Source organism: Phyllostomus discolor, chromosome 14, assembly GCF_004126475.2.
Source record: "Phyllostomus discolor isolate MPI-MPIP mPhyDis1 chromosome 14, mPhyDis1.pri.v3, whole genome shotgun sequence".
NCBI classification, from domain to species: Eukaryota; Metazoa; Chordata; class Mammalia; order Chiroptera; family Phyllostomidae; genus Phyllostomus; species Phyllostomus discolor.
The window spans coordinates 3,760,720-3,776,723 of record NC_040916.2 but is presented as its reverse complement, the minus strand read 5'-3'; the positions used below and the strand labels follow the sequence as shown (position 1 = coordinate 3,776,723).

Sequence of the window (16,004 nt, the reverse complement as noted above, 5' to 3'; positions counted from 1 at the left end):
TGCTGTGCGTAGGCCGAGACCTCAGGTGTGCATCGGGGGGCCCAGCTCTCCGTAACCACAGCGGGGTTCGGGGAACTGGGTAGGGAGAATGTGGCATCTGGAAACTGAAGCCTCTTGTCATTAGGAGAAAACATTTGCAAATGTACCACTAAATGTCTGAGTATATTGGCCTTTTGATTTTAGGATTAGTTGCTTAAATATCAACAGCTGTTGATCCCAGCTCTATCTGACCAGCTTGTTTTATCACAGGTTAAATAATAATGTTGTCCATCTGCTCTTCTGTTCATTGATTGCATTGTCCTCTGACCAAGTATTATTCTCAGTCCAAAAAAAAAAAGATTAGCCCCTCCCTTTCAGTGTCTGTTGTGACATCACAGAATTGCCATAATAACAGACTGTGATGTCACCAGAATGCCTGGTGCTGCTAAAAGGAACCACATTAGTCAGAAAGGATTTTATCTTCCAAAGATAAAAATGGATTAATCTTGAAAGCCAGAGGGAACTGAAATTTGCTAACAAAAAGAGCATCTCAGCAGTGTTAGAACAGTGGGTCTGGAGCCTTCCTTGCTTGAACCCCTTGCAAACAACCAAAGCACGTAACGAAATGGACTGCAGAGCCAGTGGGCTTGCGGGGAGGTAGGGAGATGGAAGAGGTGACCTTCTGAGGCCCTTGTAGTCCAAGGACCCTGAGTCACGGAGGACACTGGGAGAAGGGGAAATTTGACCGTCTTTGGTGTCTGGGGAGCTCAGGGGAATGAACAAAAATGCAGATCTCCTTGCCCTTGAGCAGATCTGACAGTTGCCAGCTGGAATTGATCACGTTGCATCTGGGAAGATTTTCAGAAATAAACACATGGTGACCCCCCTGAGCCCCGTTTGCTGCCCTCTTCATTGGAAGCTTTAGGAAGAAGCTTTCCTTCAATTTTGCCCAAGCAAAGAAGCCAGTTCTTGCCACCCCCTCTGGCTCTGCAACACCAGCGCCCTGTGCTCCACATGCTCCTCATCAGCTGGACCACCCTAAGCAGAGGGCAAGGGAGCTGGGGCTGTGTCGAACGGGAGTGTGTAGGGGACTTGGCAGAGAAGCTTTGCTCATTCTGCTCCTGCAAACAGAAAAAGGCTGGGCAGGCGGAGAGGAGAGGAGACGTAATCAACTTCAGCTTCCAGGCAGCATGGCAACAGCGTGAACCGGAGCTTCATTTAACCCTTGTGCCACAGGATCAGAAGCGTCTCTGGGAAGCAAGCTGATTTCAGCCCAAGGGCCTGTGTCCTGGGCTGGGAGTTGGACACAGGGAGAGCTGTCTTCCCACAGGTCGGCTGGCTGAGTTTCTGCCATGAACCTGGGCAGGCAGCCCCAGACTCCTCCACCCGCCCAGCTGCTCTGTGTCCTTAGCTCAGCGAGGTCGGACTACCTGGAAGTTGTACACCTGCTCCACGTACGCCTGTCTCTCCAACTCAGCATTTTCTCCTTGGGACTTGGACTGGGAGGATCATCCCCTGCTCGCCTGCTCTGCCTGGAGCACTCTGATGGGCTGAATGCTGGGGAGCCACAGGCCCCCTCAGGCACCTGGGCATCCCTCCCACCACCTGGGGAGAGCCCTCCCCCTTCCCTTGTGCTAGAGCCAGGAGGAGGGGGGACCAGCAGTGTTTGGAGCTCGGCCAGGGCCCTGCGCGGGACCAAAGGACTTACTGCTCAGAGGGATGGTAGGAGCAGGGTGGCTGGTGGGTCCTCTGAGGCTGCCGAACGGGGACAGAGCTGCCAAAAAGATGTTGAAATTTCGGGCTGATCGCCGGGTCAGGTAGGGAAGTCTTCAGTGGACATGAGCCAAGCGACGTGGGAGCTTGTGGAGTTGGCAGCTCCTTAGATCCGGGGCTTCAGAGTGTGGGGTCTGCCTGACCTGACCCGCAGGAGGGAGAGCAGTTAGGTCAGTGGCTGCTGCATTGCAGTGCTTGTCAAGGGGAAGCTATTTTGAAATTGGTGTTGCTGGGTTGGAGAGAGGACGTCATTTGTAGGGGTTGCTGGGTAGGAGAGTCTGGGGCAGGGAGAGACTTGCTGTGCCCTGGAAGAAGTGTGCCAGCCGACAGCAGACTGTGTGCTTCTGTGCGTGCGTGCGTGTGTGTTTACTAGGGCCTGCAGGAAGGTCTCAGCAGAGTTAGCTCACGAACATGTAGAGCACAAGGGGGCTGGGGTGGCGGACAGGTGCTCGGTGCCACTAGGGAAAAGCAGAGACCTTGGCTCCTTGAGGACCTGAGCTGTCACAGACTGCCAGCCCCCTGGACCCCTAGTTAGGGCAGAGCCAGGGATAAGGGTAACTAAACAGCTACCCTCCCTTGCAAAGCTCTCCTGCAGTTAGGTCGAAGAGAGTATTCTGGTTGGACCTGGCAAGGAGGGAGGGAGGGAGAGAGTTTGGGAAGTGGGAGGAGGTGATCAATGTGGTAGTGTTAGAACCCAGGCCAGGTGGACAGGGCCAGAGTTAGGGTCCTGGTCAGCAAGCCCAGGCTGCAAAACCTAGATTTCCCTTAGGCTGTAGCTGCCGCCCACTGTGCTTCTACCTACTACATGGCTTTGAATTCCATCTGAACAGGACTGGTTTGGAAGCTGAAAAAAAATGCCTTTGGACATTATCGTTAGCTTCAACAGAGAGATCAAGGGCTGAGATGTGCCCGGGGCTATTGAAAGGGGGTCTCTACAAGTTATCTTACTTCTCTGGTGCAGCTGAAGGGACCAAGCTAAAACCTCTTTCCTCTGGCACGAGCTGACCAGCTAGCCCTCTGCTGTGGGAGAGCTAATGTGGCCAGCTGGTGTCAGGACCCACAGCCTCGGCACAACCTCCTCTGGGATCTGCTCAAGGGTGGACTGAGCCTGCTCTGGGCTCTCAGAAGTGTCTCTCTCAAGAGGGGTGGGTGAAGGGGACCTTAACACTCTTCCAGCCCCTCACTGGCTGCATGTTTGAATCTGCTGCAGCCTTCTTGCCAGGTGGTCCTCTGTGTGCACAACCCATCTCAAATGGCTGCCATCTGTGGCTTAGACCCACTGTACCCGCCCCCTCCCTGCTCTACTTACTGCCCCTCCCTCCATTTCCCCAAAGAGTTACCAGGGAACTAGCTTGACATTCACTCGGCCAGAAGAGCCACAGCAGGATTTCCCAAAGGAGCCTCCACAATATCACTCCCCATCTGCCTCTGCACAGACTCCACCCCTGGCCCATGCCCCCCTGCTTCCTGCAGGCCGTCCTTACAACACCCCACTCCTGGGCCACCCATCCCTTCATTAGATCTGACTGTTGAGCCAGCACCTAACCTCATGCCTGGTAACCCCTCAGGTCCCCACAATATCCGGTAGCCTGGGAGACCCTGGACTTAGGGTGAGGGTGGGTTCTAGCCCAAGCTCAGGAATGGAGTTTCTGGATCTCTTACTTCATTTAAGGGCATGGAACACAGAGCAGGGTAGGAAAGAGTCCAAGGTCACGAGAGAATTCTCTCAGCAGAAATGAGTGAGCAGTTTTTATGTGGAGCACTGGCAGGCGTTGTCCGTAGGGAGAGCCACCACGAGTGACATCTTCACTGTTGGATCCCCTCCCTGCCCCACCCACGTAACTGCCTAGGACGACCACCGAGAGGGTTAAATGGAGCTTATTTCCAGCCTCAGGGATCTCTAGTGAGTGGTTAACACTGGCTCGTGAGAGGTGTGTTTTCTACCCCCCATCTGGCTGCAGCTGTGTCTCTCGGCCTCTCCCGATCCCACTGGGGGACAGAGGAGCGAGCCTCTGCATGGTCACCAGCCCTGTCACTGCTCAGTGCCTGTCCACCCTTGGCTTGTGTTTGTGCTTCCTTCATCTTGACCACAACTTCTCTCCCCATTTTGCCTCCACAGCCACAATGAAAGACGGAACACATTTCTACACCCAGTGACCGGCCAGGTCCCAGAGGAAAACAAAAAATTTGACTTGAAAACGTAGGTTTGCTCCACTTACTCACTAACCTCTCCGTATTTAACTGCACCACCCCACTGCCACTTCACAGCTGGGAAGGGAGAGGGGATGGGGGAGGGGATCAAGGGGATTTAGGGTCAGTCCCTTCAGTTCCGAGGGCTGGAAGCCTCTGAGGCCCTCTGGCTTAACAGCCTCGTCCCCTTTTCCCCAAATCTAGCAGTTCTCAGGTGGGCGCACATCACAGGTGGAGCTAAAGCAGTGAGACAGGCCCGAGGCTGGAACGGCACCCGTGGGCTGCTGTGGGGAGCAGGGAGGGGATCTGACACAGTCACGAGAGCCAAGTGCTGCTTCCACTCGCTCTGGACCTTGGCTCAGTAGAAGAAAGAAAAAAGATAATTAAATGACTCTCACAGTGCACTGGGCTATTGTGTACTTTAAATTAAAAGGAAAAGGAGTTCCAGAGTCCTACGGTTGAGGTTTTTTAAATAAACTTATAGGAAAGAGGAAACAGTCAGGATTACTGGCATACAATCTCAGAAGAGCAGAGGGAGCAGTAAGCTGACCTCCTGATGGCACTCAGGGTCTAATTTTGTGCTGATGTTGGAACAGCGGGTGGCAGGGTGGGAAAGGGAGGGCAGCTTCCATTGTTTCTTGGTTCTGAATAGCCTCTTTCTTCTCTTCTGGTCAACCTGAAATCAGATCGGCTTTGGACATGTCCAATAAAGCAGGTGGGAAACGCCCGGCTACCACCAACAGTGACGTATCCAACCACAACATGGTGTCTGAGGTCCCTCCAGAGAGGCCCAGCGTCCGGGTGAGTCCAGCCTCTGAGGCAGGCTGTCGGTCAGCAATCCTAGGAAACATATTGGCCCGTCCAGCTGTGTCTGCAGGCTCCAAAGAGCAGGCGAGGTGCTCAGACTAGAACCTCATAGAAAATCAACATCTAGACTCAGGGTTCTCAACCTCGGTGCTATTAGCATTTTGTGTTGGATAATTCTTTGCAGTGGGGGGTTACTCATGATAGGCTGCTGAGCAGCCTCCTTGGCCTCTACCCACTAGATGCCGGTAAAACCCACCTGGTGACAATCAAAAGTGTCTCCAGGTATTGTCAGATGTTTCCTGCGAAATAAAATTGTTCCACCCCCTTTGAGAACCACCGATCTGGAGGACAGTGAAAGAAGAATAACTCATGAAGTACATGACAGCTGAGAGCTCAGAAAGGGAGGAGGAGGGAAGAGGGTCCCAGGAGGAAGAAGTAATCTGGAGAAGGATGTTGCCGAGGGGTCGGTATGATAAGGTCTCACTTAGACGAGAACGTCCAGGGAGTTAAACAGCACTGTGGTAACTGGACGCGTGACTGGGGCAGTCCACTGGTGTAATGAGGGCAGAAGACAAACCAGAGAGGGCTGAAGAGTGGTGGGGTGGGGGTGGGGGGAGATGCAGACACACTGGAGAGAAGAAACTTCTAAGAAACTAGATGACCAGTGGTGGTCTAGTCGTGCAGTGGAGTGCTCTCTGAAAACCAAATGGACTAGAACTCTGTGTGTTAAGAAGGATAAACTTGAAAACATAATGATGAGTAAAAAGCAAGTTGCAGACTATGAAAAATATATTGTTTATGTAAAATGTACAAGCATGAAAAGCAATACCATGTATTTATAGGTAACCATGCAGTACAAGCACCTAACCCGGACAGGCTGGCTAATTTTGGGTCAGTGGTTGCCTCTAGGGAGGAAGGAAAGGTAATGAGGTTGCAGAGGGCCTCAAAGGGCATTTCGGGTCTATTTGCCATGTTTTATTAGGGAAAAAAATTAATACATGGTGGTAATTTATTCCATACTTTTCTAAATATTTGAAATATTTCAAAAAATACTTTTAAAGAAACTTGGCTGTTGAAGGGAATGAGGGGCAGAGGGTGGAAGCTAGAAAGATATGCAAGATGGAGGTAGGTTTTCTTTGTCCATTTTGTTTTGTTTCAAGATGTTAGAAGCAGGGGTGGAATGACCCAGTGGAGAGGCTCAGGAGAAAGGGGTTAGCCGGTGAGTCGAGTTTCTGTGGAGACCAGAGTCAGATGCAGAGGTGCTTTAAGCTGGGACAGGGAAGAGATGCTCTTTCCGAGACTGCATTTTAAAAAAAGGGATTAGAAGTGCGGGAGGGCAGGGAGTGGCTCTAGGAAATTAAAGGCATCCCCACCTGTCATCCTCAACTTTTGCTGGGAAGTAGCAGGCAGGGTCGTGTGCTGAGAGGAGCTGGGTGGGTGGGAATGCACTGGAGATTTGAGGATATGCCGAAGGTTTGGAGAGCAGGAACAGTGGTCAACAAGGGACATATAAACGATTACTCTATAGGGTGAAAAGGTCATCTGAGGTCATGGACTCAATCTGTGTGGCTCCAGTCCCCAGGTGTGTGGATTTCCTCCAGCAATGCTCATAGTCTAGCTATCGAAGCAGGGAAGGCAGGTGGTCGAATTGACCTAAGGCTGAGGGTTGCTAGGGAGCAGTGACATAAAGACAAGGAGGCTGGAGTATGGAGGGTTGGCAGGAGATTAGCTGGGGTGGTGAACTATGGGGAGCAGCTTCTAGGCTGCCCCGAGGAGGTTATGACAGTGATGGACTGAGAGGAAAGGCAAGGATTTGGGGACTTGCTTATTGTTAGACTTCTTCAGATGGCTAATCTCAGCCATATACGTGGGATTTTACAAGTAAAGTTTGGAACATGGTTTTATTTCCTAGTTTTGGGGTACTTTATAATAAAGCCTAATTTCTTCTTTTCTTCCTTCTACAAGTATTTAGCATGCCTCCTACAGCCAGATCTCTTGCTGGGCTCTGGCAATAAAGAGGTAAACGTTCCTTCCTGTGAAGCGCTCACAGTCTAGTGAAGGGAATGGAAGGCGAGGACAGTTTTAGACTATAACTTTCAGACTATAAGAGTGGATGGAGAGGAGGGAGCAGCTAACTGTTCTTGCGGGAGCGGGGGCGGCAGTGGCAGGTTTTGTGGAGTAGTGGGTCTGCACTAGGCTTTAAAGAATGAATTGGGATTTGTTGATAAGGGGCCTGGGGCTCTCCCCCCTGGTGTGGAAGAGCAAGGGAACCAAGGAATTGGGTGCGGGAGAGAATCACAGGCGTTAGGCATGACCAGGGGTCAGTTAGGCCTGTCTGCTAACATGGCAGAAGGTGGGTGACGGGCTCTTCCAGGTCTTGTAGACCTGCCTTTGTGTGCTGTGCTGAGGAATTTGAATTCACTGCTAAGTGATAAGTGGCAGTGAGAGTGATGGGATTATACTGTGTTTTAGAAAGGTAACCTTAGTTCATGGCAGAGGCTGGACAGAGGAGATGGCAACCTGTGAGGCAACAAGTGGAATTTGAGGACTTTCAGGCAGATAGATTCCTTAGTCCTGCGTGAGTGATTGTATGAAGGAGTGGAGGGGGCAGCGTGCGGCAGTTTGGAGTGCTGGTCTGGGTGGCTGGGAGGACTGTGCCATTCCCCAGGAGCAGAGACATCGGAGAACAGGTTTGGTTAGGAAGAGGATGAGTTTGGTTTTGTACTTTTCTTAATCTTGTGTGGATAACCAGTTGCCAAATGAACTGGGGCTAGGAGAGACGTCCTAGATATAGGTTAGGGAATTGTCAGCATATTGCTGGTAGGGGAGGTTATACGGGCACAATGTATAATGATATGAACAGGAGTAAAAGGATAAAAGTTTGGTTGAGGTCCACCAGCACTCAGATAGAGGGAAGGGAGAAGAGGAAAGGCCACAGATGGAGGTATTGAAAAGGAAAAAGAGCATCACAGAGACCAAAAGAAGAGTCTTAGGAAGGACAGTACGACTGATACTGTCCAGTGCTTTAGAGTCGTCAGGGACTGCACACGCTTGCTTCAATGTCATTACAAGAGCCATTTCAGACAAGAGGTGGAGGTGGGTTAGGAGTGAACGGGAGGAGAGAAGTCAGGACTCTTCCCAGGAGCCTATTTCTGAAGAGAAAGAGGGAAGGGAGGGAAGGTGTTACCTGACAGTGGATGCAGGGTTAAGGGGGCATTTAGGGGTATGAAGGATGAGGGGGAGATAGAGAGACAAGACAGAGAGAGAGAGGCAGGCAGATGCTTTAAGATGGAGCTACCTGAGCGTGTTTGTGGAGAAGCTGCCAGTGGAGAAGGAAAAGTGGGAGACAGAACTGAGAGATTATGATTAATGGAGCAAAGTCTCAGAGGAGACGGTGGATTGGGCGTGTTAGCCTTAGAAAGGATGGCAACTTTTTTTTTTTTGACATTGGAGGGAAAGAGACAAAGACAGGTAGGGACAGTAATTTTCTGGGTAAAAGGGTGTGAAATTGAGGGAGTGCGTGTCTGATAACATCAATTTTCTCTGTAGAAGAGGATCCAGGCCCATTGCAGGGAGGGCAGAGGGAGAAATTGCAGGGCTGGGGGGGGGGCAGTGAGGGTACAGAATGGAGGTGCCATCTGGGGCTGAGCCCAGCTGGGGTCGGGACTGTGGATCTGCCGTGGCCTCATCTGTATCACGTGTGATTTTTCAGCCGAAGCCATAATCTGGCTGAGTGGAGGGAGGATAGATAACTGTGACTATCTGGGATTTTGAGTTTTAGACAAGATCGGGCAGAAAGACAGCAGAAAGAGGGTGCAGTTGATCTATTTTACCGAGGGCCCTACACTTTGTAGAGAAATAACTAAAACCATGAGGCGGCTGATGGAAAGAAAGGGAAGAATTGAGGAGCTGGGGGTCCCAGTGGAGTGAGAAAGCCCAAAGAATGGATGTTGTGGTCAGAAAATGGGAATATTAGAATTGAAGGTGTTAGCGATGAAGAGGCTCTGGTGCTAACCAGGTCTAAGGTGCGGCCATGGGAGACAGTGCTGGGTGGCAGTGGAGGATTCTGAGTTGAGGACATCAAGGTCGTATAAAGTTAAGGCATCAGATGGGTCACTCTTAAGAACAGTGCCCTACGGATGGCAAAACTGAATGAAAAGGATGACTGGCTCTGAAAGAATGCTGGAGAAGCTGAGAGTGATGAGAAGGACTCCATGGTGGAAGGTCCATCTGCCTCTGGTGACTCAGGAAAGAGGGGCCGTTGCCGGAAGTGGAGGAATGGCAGGGCCCCCATGCAATGAGGAGCTGGAGCATGCGTGGGTGCTCCCTCCTGGCCAGTGGGGGGGGGGGCGTGTGTGGGGACGAACAGGATTCTGAGGGGACGGTGATGCAGGAGTAAGGACAGCAAAAGAAGGGTAGGCCAGGAGTGAAATGAAAAATCTTATTTTCTCTTCAAGAAAACCCCCAAGCCCCCACTGCTGTCAGGCAGGCAGGATTATCCTTTTTGAACCCTATTTTGGAAATCAGAGAAAGAATCAAAGACTTAGGAGGATGTGCTCCTGACTTAGTAACAGATCCAAGATTCACACGTGGGTCTGTCAGCGTGAGGGCACCTTGGGGTGACCCCAGAGAGGTACAGCCGGTCCCCTGGTCAGTGGAACAGGAAACAGGAGAGGGACGAAGTCAGGCCGGCTTCTCTCTGTGCTTCCCTAGGCCACCCGGACATCCCGCAAGGCCATTGCCTTTGGCAAACGCTCACACTCCATGAAGCGAAACCCCAATGCCCCTGTCACCAAGGCGGGCTGGCTCTTCAAACAGGTGAGACCCCCTCTGCCATTCCGCCCCCATGCCTAGTGCTTTCTCCTTATAGCACTGTGAGTCCTCTGTGGTTACCATAGTCCACATCTATTGTGGTGTGTCCTCCCATTCCTCATTTGATATATCTCTGTGAATGAATCTTCTAATTTTATGAAAGCTCAGAGAAGTCAAGTATCGTCCCAAAATCACACAGAACAATTAGTGTCATATTTGGGAATCCAGCTAGATCTCCTGATAGACAGATACAGCGATTTTGAAATATACTGGGCGACCTACCCAATTGGAGCAACCTAATGGCTCATCCTCAGCTGGTCCCTCTTGCTGTGGAAAGGGGGGTGGTGGCAGTGTCTCCTTGAAGTCTAGGGTCCAACAGTTCTCCCCATCAGCCTTGCCACTGTCCCTGCCCGCCCTCTGCTCTATCATTCTGGCTCATCTCTTGCCCTTTTAGTCTTCCCCATAGGGGAAGGCACTGAGGCCAAGGATGACAGAACTGAAGGTCACAGGCAGTAATCTAATGTCAGGTTCCTGCATCTGGGCACTCAAGGGGGTTGCTGCCACTTGTTAGTGGCTGAGCTCTAACCAGAGGCAGGATATCCCTGTAGTTAGTGCAGCACTTTTCCTGTCACATCCTAGTCTCCCTCGTGCCCAGCTCACAGCCCCCGTCTGTCTCTGTCCACCTGCCCTACAGGCCAGCTCTGGCGTCAAGCAGTGGAACAAGCGCTGGTTCGTCCTGGTGGATCGCTGCCTCTTCTACTATAAAGGTGAGTTTGCCCCTAGGCCAGTGGGGGCAAGAGTGCCCACTGCTCTCTTGCATTCTGCCAGGTCACTGGGCTCTGCTTTGGATGGACTCTGGGGGAGGACGGATCTCTACCCTGCAGTCTCCAGCACCAGTGGGGTGTCACCATGGGGTAAAAACAAAGCTCACTTGCTCATGCATTCACTCACTCACATTCAATATTTACCAAGTGCCTACTGCGTTTCAAGCAGAGTTCTAGGCCCTGATTGGAAATAGAGAGGGTGAACTGGACAGTCCTATGACAGATGGTGAAGCCCGGGGGAGGCGTGAGGGGGAGAAGAAGGGGAAAGAGAAGAAGGTCCCTAGTCACTATTAGCAGGTCACCTACTAACTGGGGCCTGTATGCTGATCTTCCTCCTGTCCCATGGGATGCATGATCCGATCCATGAAGGCAGCAATTTTTGTCCATTTTGTTCACTGCTGTATCCTCAGAGCCTACAGCCATGCATGGCACATAGTAGGTGCTCCATTCATGTGGAATAAATGAATGTCCCTGGTGTCTGCCCTTGTTGCACACCCAACGCTCACTCCTGACCCTCTCCAAGAAAGGAGGGCAAAGATCTGATGACACTGGTGCAGCAATCTCTAGGAAGTTATTTTTAAAATGCACATAGCAAAATTGTGTCAGGGGGGCATAGGGGACTAGTGAGGGTGATGACAGCGGCGGTGCCGTCACACGGACGTGGGGCACTGGGTAGAGTCGGGTGAAATGACTTGGCAGTAGGGGAGGCTGTTCCCTTTCCCTCCATGCCCTCCATGCCCCGGGCACGGCAGAGCCCGGCCTTCTCTGGGCCTTCCTGGAGCAATTCGGTGAATCATTAACTTTGGCAAACAGAGGTCGTTCCCCGTGACACCCCCACCCCCACCACGCTGCTGTTCCTGTGCCCTGAGTTGCTGCCACCTGAACTCTGAGGGGAAAAATCAGGAAGGGGCTGCATATACAGGGTCCAGTCACAGAGGAAACCCCAAGATTGGGGGAGGAGTGTCTGCCCAGCCTGCACCTCTGGGATAGGGGGCTGCTCTGCAGCCAGAGTGTGGACAAAGTTGGGGAGAAGCCAGGCTCTCCTCACAGGAGAGACTCCGGGCTGGCATGAGGGCAGACCCTTAAAGTTGCGCACTTCAAGGGACACTGCTGTGGGGCCGCTGATCTCTGAGAGATGCTGTCGGGAGAGCAGCCTGAACACAGGCCTGGACAGTATCAGGCAGAGGCCCACCTCCTCCAGGGGCCAACAGCCTCTGTTTTCCTAAAGAAATCGGGGTCTGTAGCCCCGGGATCTCCTGCTCCTTAGGTTTAGCCCCTCTCTGGGTACCACCCTGAGGCTGGCACAGGAAGCTGGATGTTGAGCCAAGTATCTTGTGCAAGTGATGAGTAAGAGGAAAAAGAGAACTAGTGGAGTTTATAAATCCTATCTGAGAGTTTTACAGGGTCTCCTGCCCAGGGAATAAAGGGCAATCCTGGGCAAGTGTGGAGGGTCTTGCCATGGCCTCGTGGCTGCCCACTTCCTGTCCCACAGAACACCCCCGCCCGTTCGTGTCTCCCGCTGACAGCTGGTGGCCCGACTAGCTAATCCATCAGGCTGCTTTGGAAGTTCAGGATGAATTATGTAACAGCCCGATTGTTAGCCTGATCCAGGGGCCTGAGGGCCAGGAGGCCATGCAGGGGCAGGTCTTCCCCGAGGCATGGGGCCTGGGAGCGGGGGTGTCTACATCAGGAGAGGACAAAGCAAGCTGCAGGGTGCCTGGGAGAACCTTAGGAACAGTTACCCAGAGGAGCCAGAACCAAAGAGGAGACCATCCACTCTCCCATGCCCCATCCTGGTATCCTGCTATGTGTATGGCTGTCAGAATTGTCTTGTGTTGGACGGGCACTATGCACAGTGGAGTGGTTAAGAGTGATAGCTTAGGAGTCAGACTCCTTGGGTTCAAAGACCAGCCCACCACTTTGAAACCTTGGACAAATTACTTACCCTCCCTGTGTCTCAGTTTCCCAACCTATAAAATGGGGGTAATAACAGAACTTGGTCAGAGGATTGTTGAGAGCGTCAAGTCCATGAAGGCATTTTACTCAGAACAGAGTCCGATGTAGACTGAACACTCCAAAACAGTAGCTCTAACTGATTTGCTAACTGGTGGGCCAGAATGTCAGCTTCCTGAGGGCGGGACTACTTGCCTCTCATTCACCTCTAGACTGGTCTAGAGTGTGTTCACAGAGCCGCCACATGCCCCAGTGCCCCAGCTCCAGGGAGTGTGCCTCTCGGTGTTGTGCAGAGCACACCTGTGTGGTGGTATTTGGTGGCCCTGAGTGCCTAATAGTAAGTGAGTGACAAAGATTTATTGCAACTTATCACAACGGGGCTGACATGCTCCTCTCGCCTCTCCCCCTGCAAGTGCACACACATCTCACCCAGGCCTCTGTTTCCTGGCAGATGAGAAGGAGGAGAGCGTCCTGGGCAGCATCCCCCTCCTGAGCTTCCGGGTGGCCGCCGTGCAGCCCTCAGACAACATCAGCCGAAAACACACCTTTAAGGTCAGTTGGCCTTCCTCTCCCAGGCCAGATGGAGGAGGGAGGCCTGTTCTTCCAGAGCTTAAGGGGACGGAGAAGGGTCAAGAGCCACCTCCCAAAGGAGTCTGAAGTGGCAGCAGAGGGAGGGAGTGGGCGGCCGCCCCTGGACTCAGTGCAGGCTGTCCTAAGGCTAAGGTGAGGCCGTGCCGGGACCCCTTCCTGTTTCCTGCGGGGTTGGGTGGGCGATTCTCCCCAGGGTAGGCCAGTAGGGATGTGCTTCACTGGTACCACAGCTTTTTCCAGGGGAGGCAGGAGGAGTGCATCAGCCCTGTTGGGATGTAGATCAGTAAATGTAGCCCAGTTAATTCCTGAGCCTGTGGACCCTCTGCCCTGTGGCCGGCACCTGGGAGCCCTTCGCAGCAGAGGCGGGAGCTATGGGCTGGAGGGGCTAAGGTGCTTTCTGGAAACCTAGATCCACAATCAAACTCACTCAAATTTTAATCTCTAGAGAAAATTAGGATTTGGGTTTCATTACAAGCAAGAGAAGCAAACCTCGTGTAGACATGTCGAGAGAACGGGTATGCAGGAAGACGGGCCTCACCGGCCTGCTCACCGTGCCCCACCCCCCCACAGCCCTCGGGACCCACCCGTCAGGGGCTGCAGCTGGCTCATCCTAGGCAGTGTATTTTTACATTTAAAAATTCATGACCTATTAAAAATGATAAAAATCCCAGGCTCTTTTTGTATTTTATGATGTAAAGACCCTAGGTTCCCTTTCATTTTCCACATACGGAATTCTGATGTTGCCCATGCACTTCCTTAGCACAGAGCCCCTCTCTGCAAGTGAGAGTCGCTGTCCAAGGGCCTGAAAACCCAGGGCAGTGGCGTTGGACTGTAGGGCCTGCAGGCCACCCAAGGTCAGTGCTCAGAGACTGACTGCCCCTTTCTGTCCTTTGGCCTCTGGTCACCAGCCACAGAGAAGAGGTGGGCAGCACACACAGGTGCTGCTCTGGGAACAAGGAGGGACTTCTTTGGCACATAATTAGTTTCCAGCCTCCCGGGTCCTGTCTGCCAGAGGTGTGAACAGAATGAACAATTAATAAAACTCTGGCTCCAGGGAGCCGGGTTCTAGCTGGGGAAATAGGAACAGGCTGTTTAACCAACAACAAAACCCTGCTACACACAGACACACACACACCCACACAAGCAGACGGCCTGTCTCACCCTCCCCTCCAGACCTGTGCAGACGCAGGTGCACTGCAGCGTGTGGCTCAGCAGGCATCAGATGACACCGATGACTGACACCCACCCACCCTAAACCCCAGGCCTTACTTCTGTGCCTGTCAGCCCCTCTCTCCCTTCCCCGTCCCCGAGGCGCTCACTGCCTCTTTAAGCCGACTCAGAGAGCTGTGCTCAGTGGCCACAAAGGGCTCCAATTGTGGCTATTCAGAGGCCCTTCCCCAGGGAAGGGAGGGTTGCTGAGACAGATGGGAGGCTTGTCCTGCTGTGGCCACCAAGTGAGACTCTTGGATGACTGGTAATGAGCCCGGACTGTTCCTGCCCAGCCTACTGCTGAATGCTTTAACCTCTTCCTACCCTAGCCCCGTGGGGGTTCAGTGGCCTTCACCCCGCCAGAGCACCTCCCTCAACTCTCTGGTCCCCCTTCCTGGTTCCAGGCTGCTGTTCCCTCCCGGCTCCCCTCCAGGGGCCCTGTCTTCCCCAGGCCCTCTGCCTTCCCCCATCGCCAGCGGTTGTTCCCAGGCCTTTGCTCCCTCCTGTTTCCCCGTGAGCATGTTGTGTCCTCCAGCTTAGCCGTGAGGCCTTCAAGTGCAAAGAGCCTGTCTTTGCTTTCCTTGTGCCTGGTGCCCAGAGCAGTGCACTGCACTCACAGAGGCTCGTGAGATGCTTAGCAAATCAGCTCATTCACTCCCGACTCCAACTGGCCCCAGGACACACCCAGAGTCCCCATGTGTCTCCCCTCTACCCTGGCTCTGTCCTTCACCACAGAAGGCTAGCCTGAGCCCTGGTCTCCACACACCTATGCAGCTCCAGCCCCCAGACACCTCCTTACAGCTCTCGGCTTCTCCTCAGCACCTCCGTGCTGGGCCCCCTGCTGGCGGGTGGGGACCGGCAGGGTCCAGAGGAAGGAGGCCCCCCTCTGTCCATAGAGAAGGAAGACTAGCCTCAGTGCGAAAGGGCTCCTGCAGGGGAAGTCCCATGCAGGGGAACGCGGCTGCAGTGGAGTGAAGGTCCGGCCAGGACAGCATTTGGAGGGTGTGGGTTTAGTGCTGCTGCTCAGGAGAGCCCTGGGGCTTGTTCTGAGAAGACCTGTCTTCTCTGCTTTCAATCCCCAGAGACCCAGGATTTAGCACCCAAGGGGTCAGAGGCCAAAGTGAGGTTCCCATCTGAGACTCTTGATCATTTTTGGATCCGTTATGCTGGGTGGGCTAAACACGCTTTCCCTGGGAGATTGAAGGTCTCACTTAGGGGATGTGCTGAGGTCCCAGAAAGAAACCCAGCTCGGGAGCATCTTCTCCCTGTGGCCTAAGAATCTTTAGTTTCACCAGGTAGACTCCTCCCCGTTAACAGACGTGTGCATTAAGGCCAGAGATGGTCAGGAGCAGAACTAGCATTAGTGCTAGGATTCCCTGACGTCTCTCCACCACCAGCCCAAATTCCCTTGGTGCAAGCTGTCCCCTCCCCTCCCTGGTGGGCAGATCGGGCATTGCTGGGTGCTGTCGTCCCGATGACACCAGTAGAAGGGGATGGTTTGACTAGCTCCCCACTTTCGTCTGCTTCTCAACATTCCTGCCATGTCGTCTCCTGTCTCTCCCTCTGGTGATTGATTGACCTGTTCTCTGCTTCTCCTTCTTCTGACTGCGTGAGGACCCCTCCTCTGGACAGGAGCTCTCTCCTGGGTTCCCGCCTGCCGCACCTGCTCGCGGCCGCCAACTAGGTAGCGTGCTCTGACCACCTGTGCATGCCCCTTGCATGCCACGAGAGGGAGGCCTGGCTGTCTCTGTGCGGAACAGACAGCGCTAGCTTCTCAGAGGCTGAGAGATTGGCCTGCGCTGGGGGCATCTCTCCCAGACATTCGGTAATTGCCCCTCAAATCAAAGACAGAATTTGATAGGGGAG

General features: G+C 53.1%; 1 protein-coding gene across 1 annotated transcript in view; it reads left to right on the top strand.

Moving 5' to 3' along the window:
• Positions 1–16,004, top strand: part of PLEKHA6 (pleckstrin homology domain containing A6) — a 133,901-nt gene that overhangs the window by 90,126 nt on the left and 27,771 nt on the right. Inside the window, 5 exon segments of the mRNA XM_036015413.1 lie at positions 3,872–3,952; positions 4,629–4,743; positions 9,463–9,567; positions 10,256–10,328; positions 12,790–12,890. Of these exon segments, the coding sequence (XP_035871306.1) occupies positions 3,872–3,952; positions 4,629–4,743; positions 9,463–9,567; positions 10,256–10,328; positions 12,790–12,890 (475 nt within the window).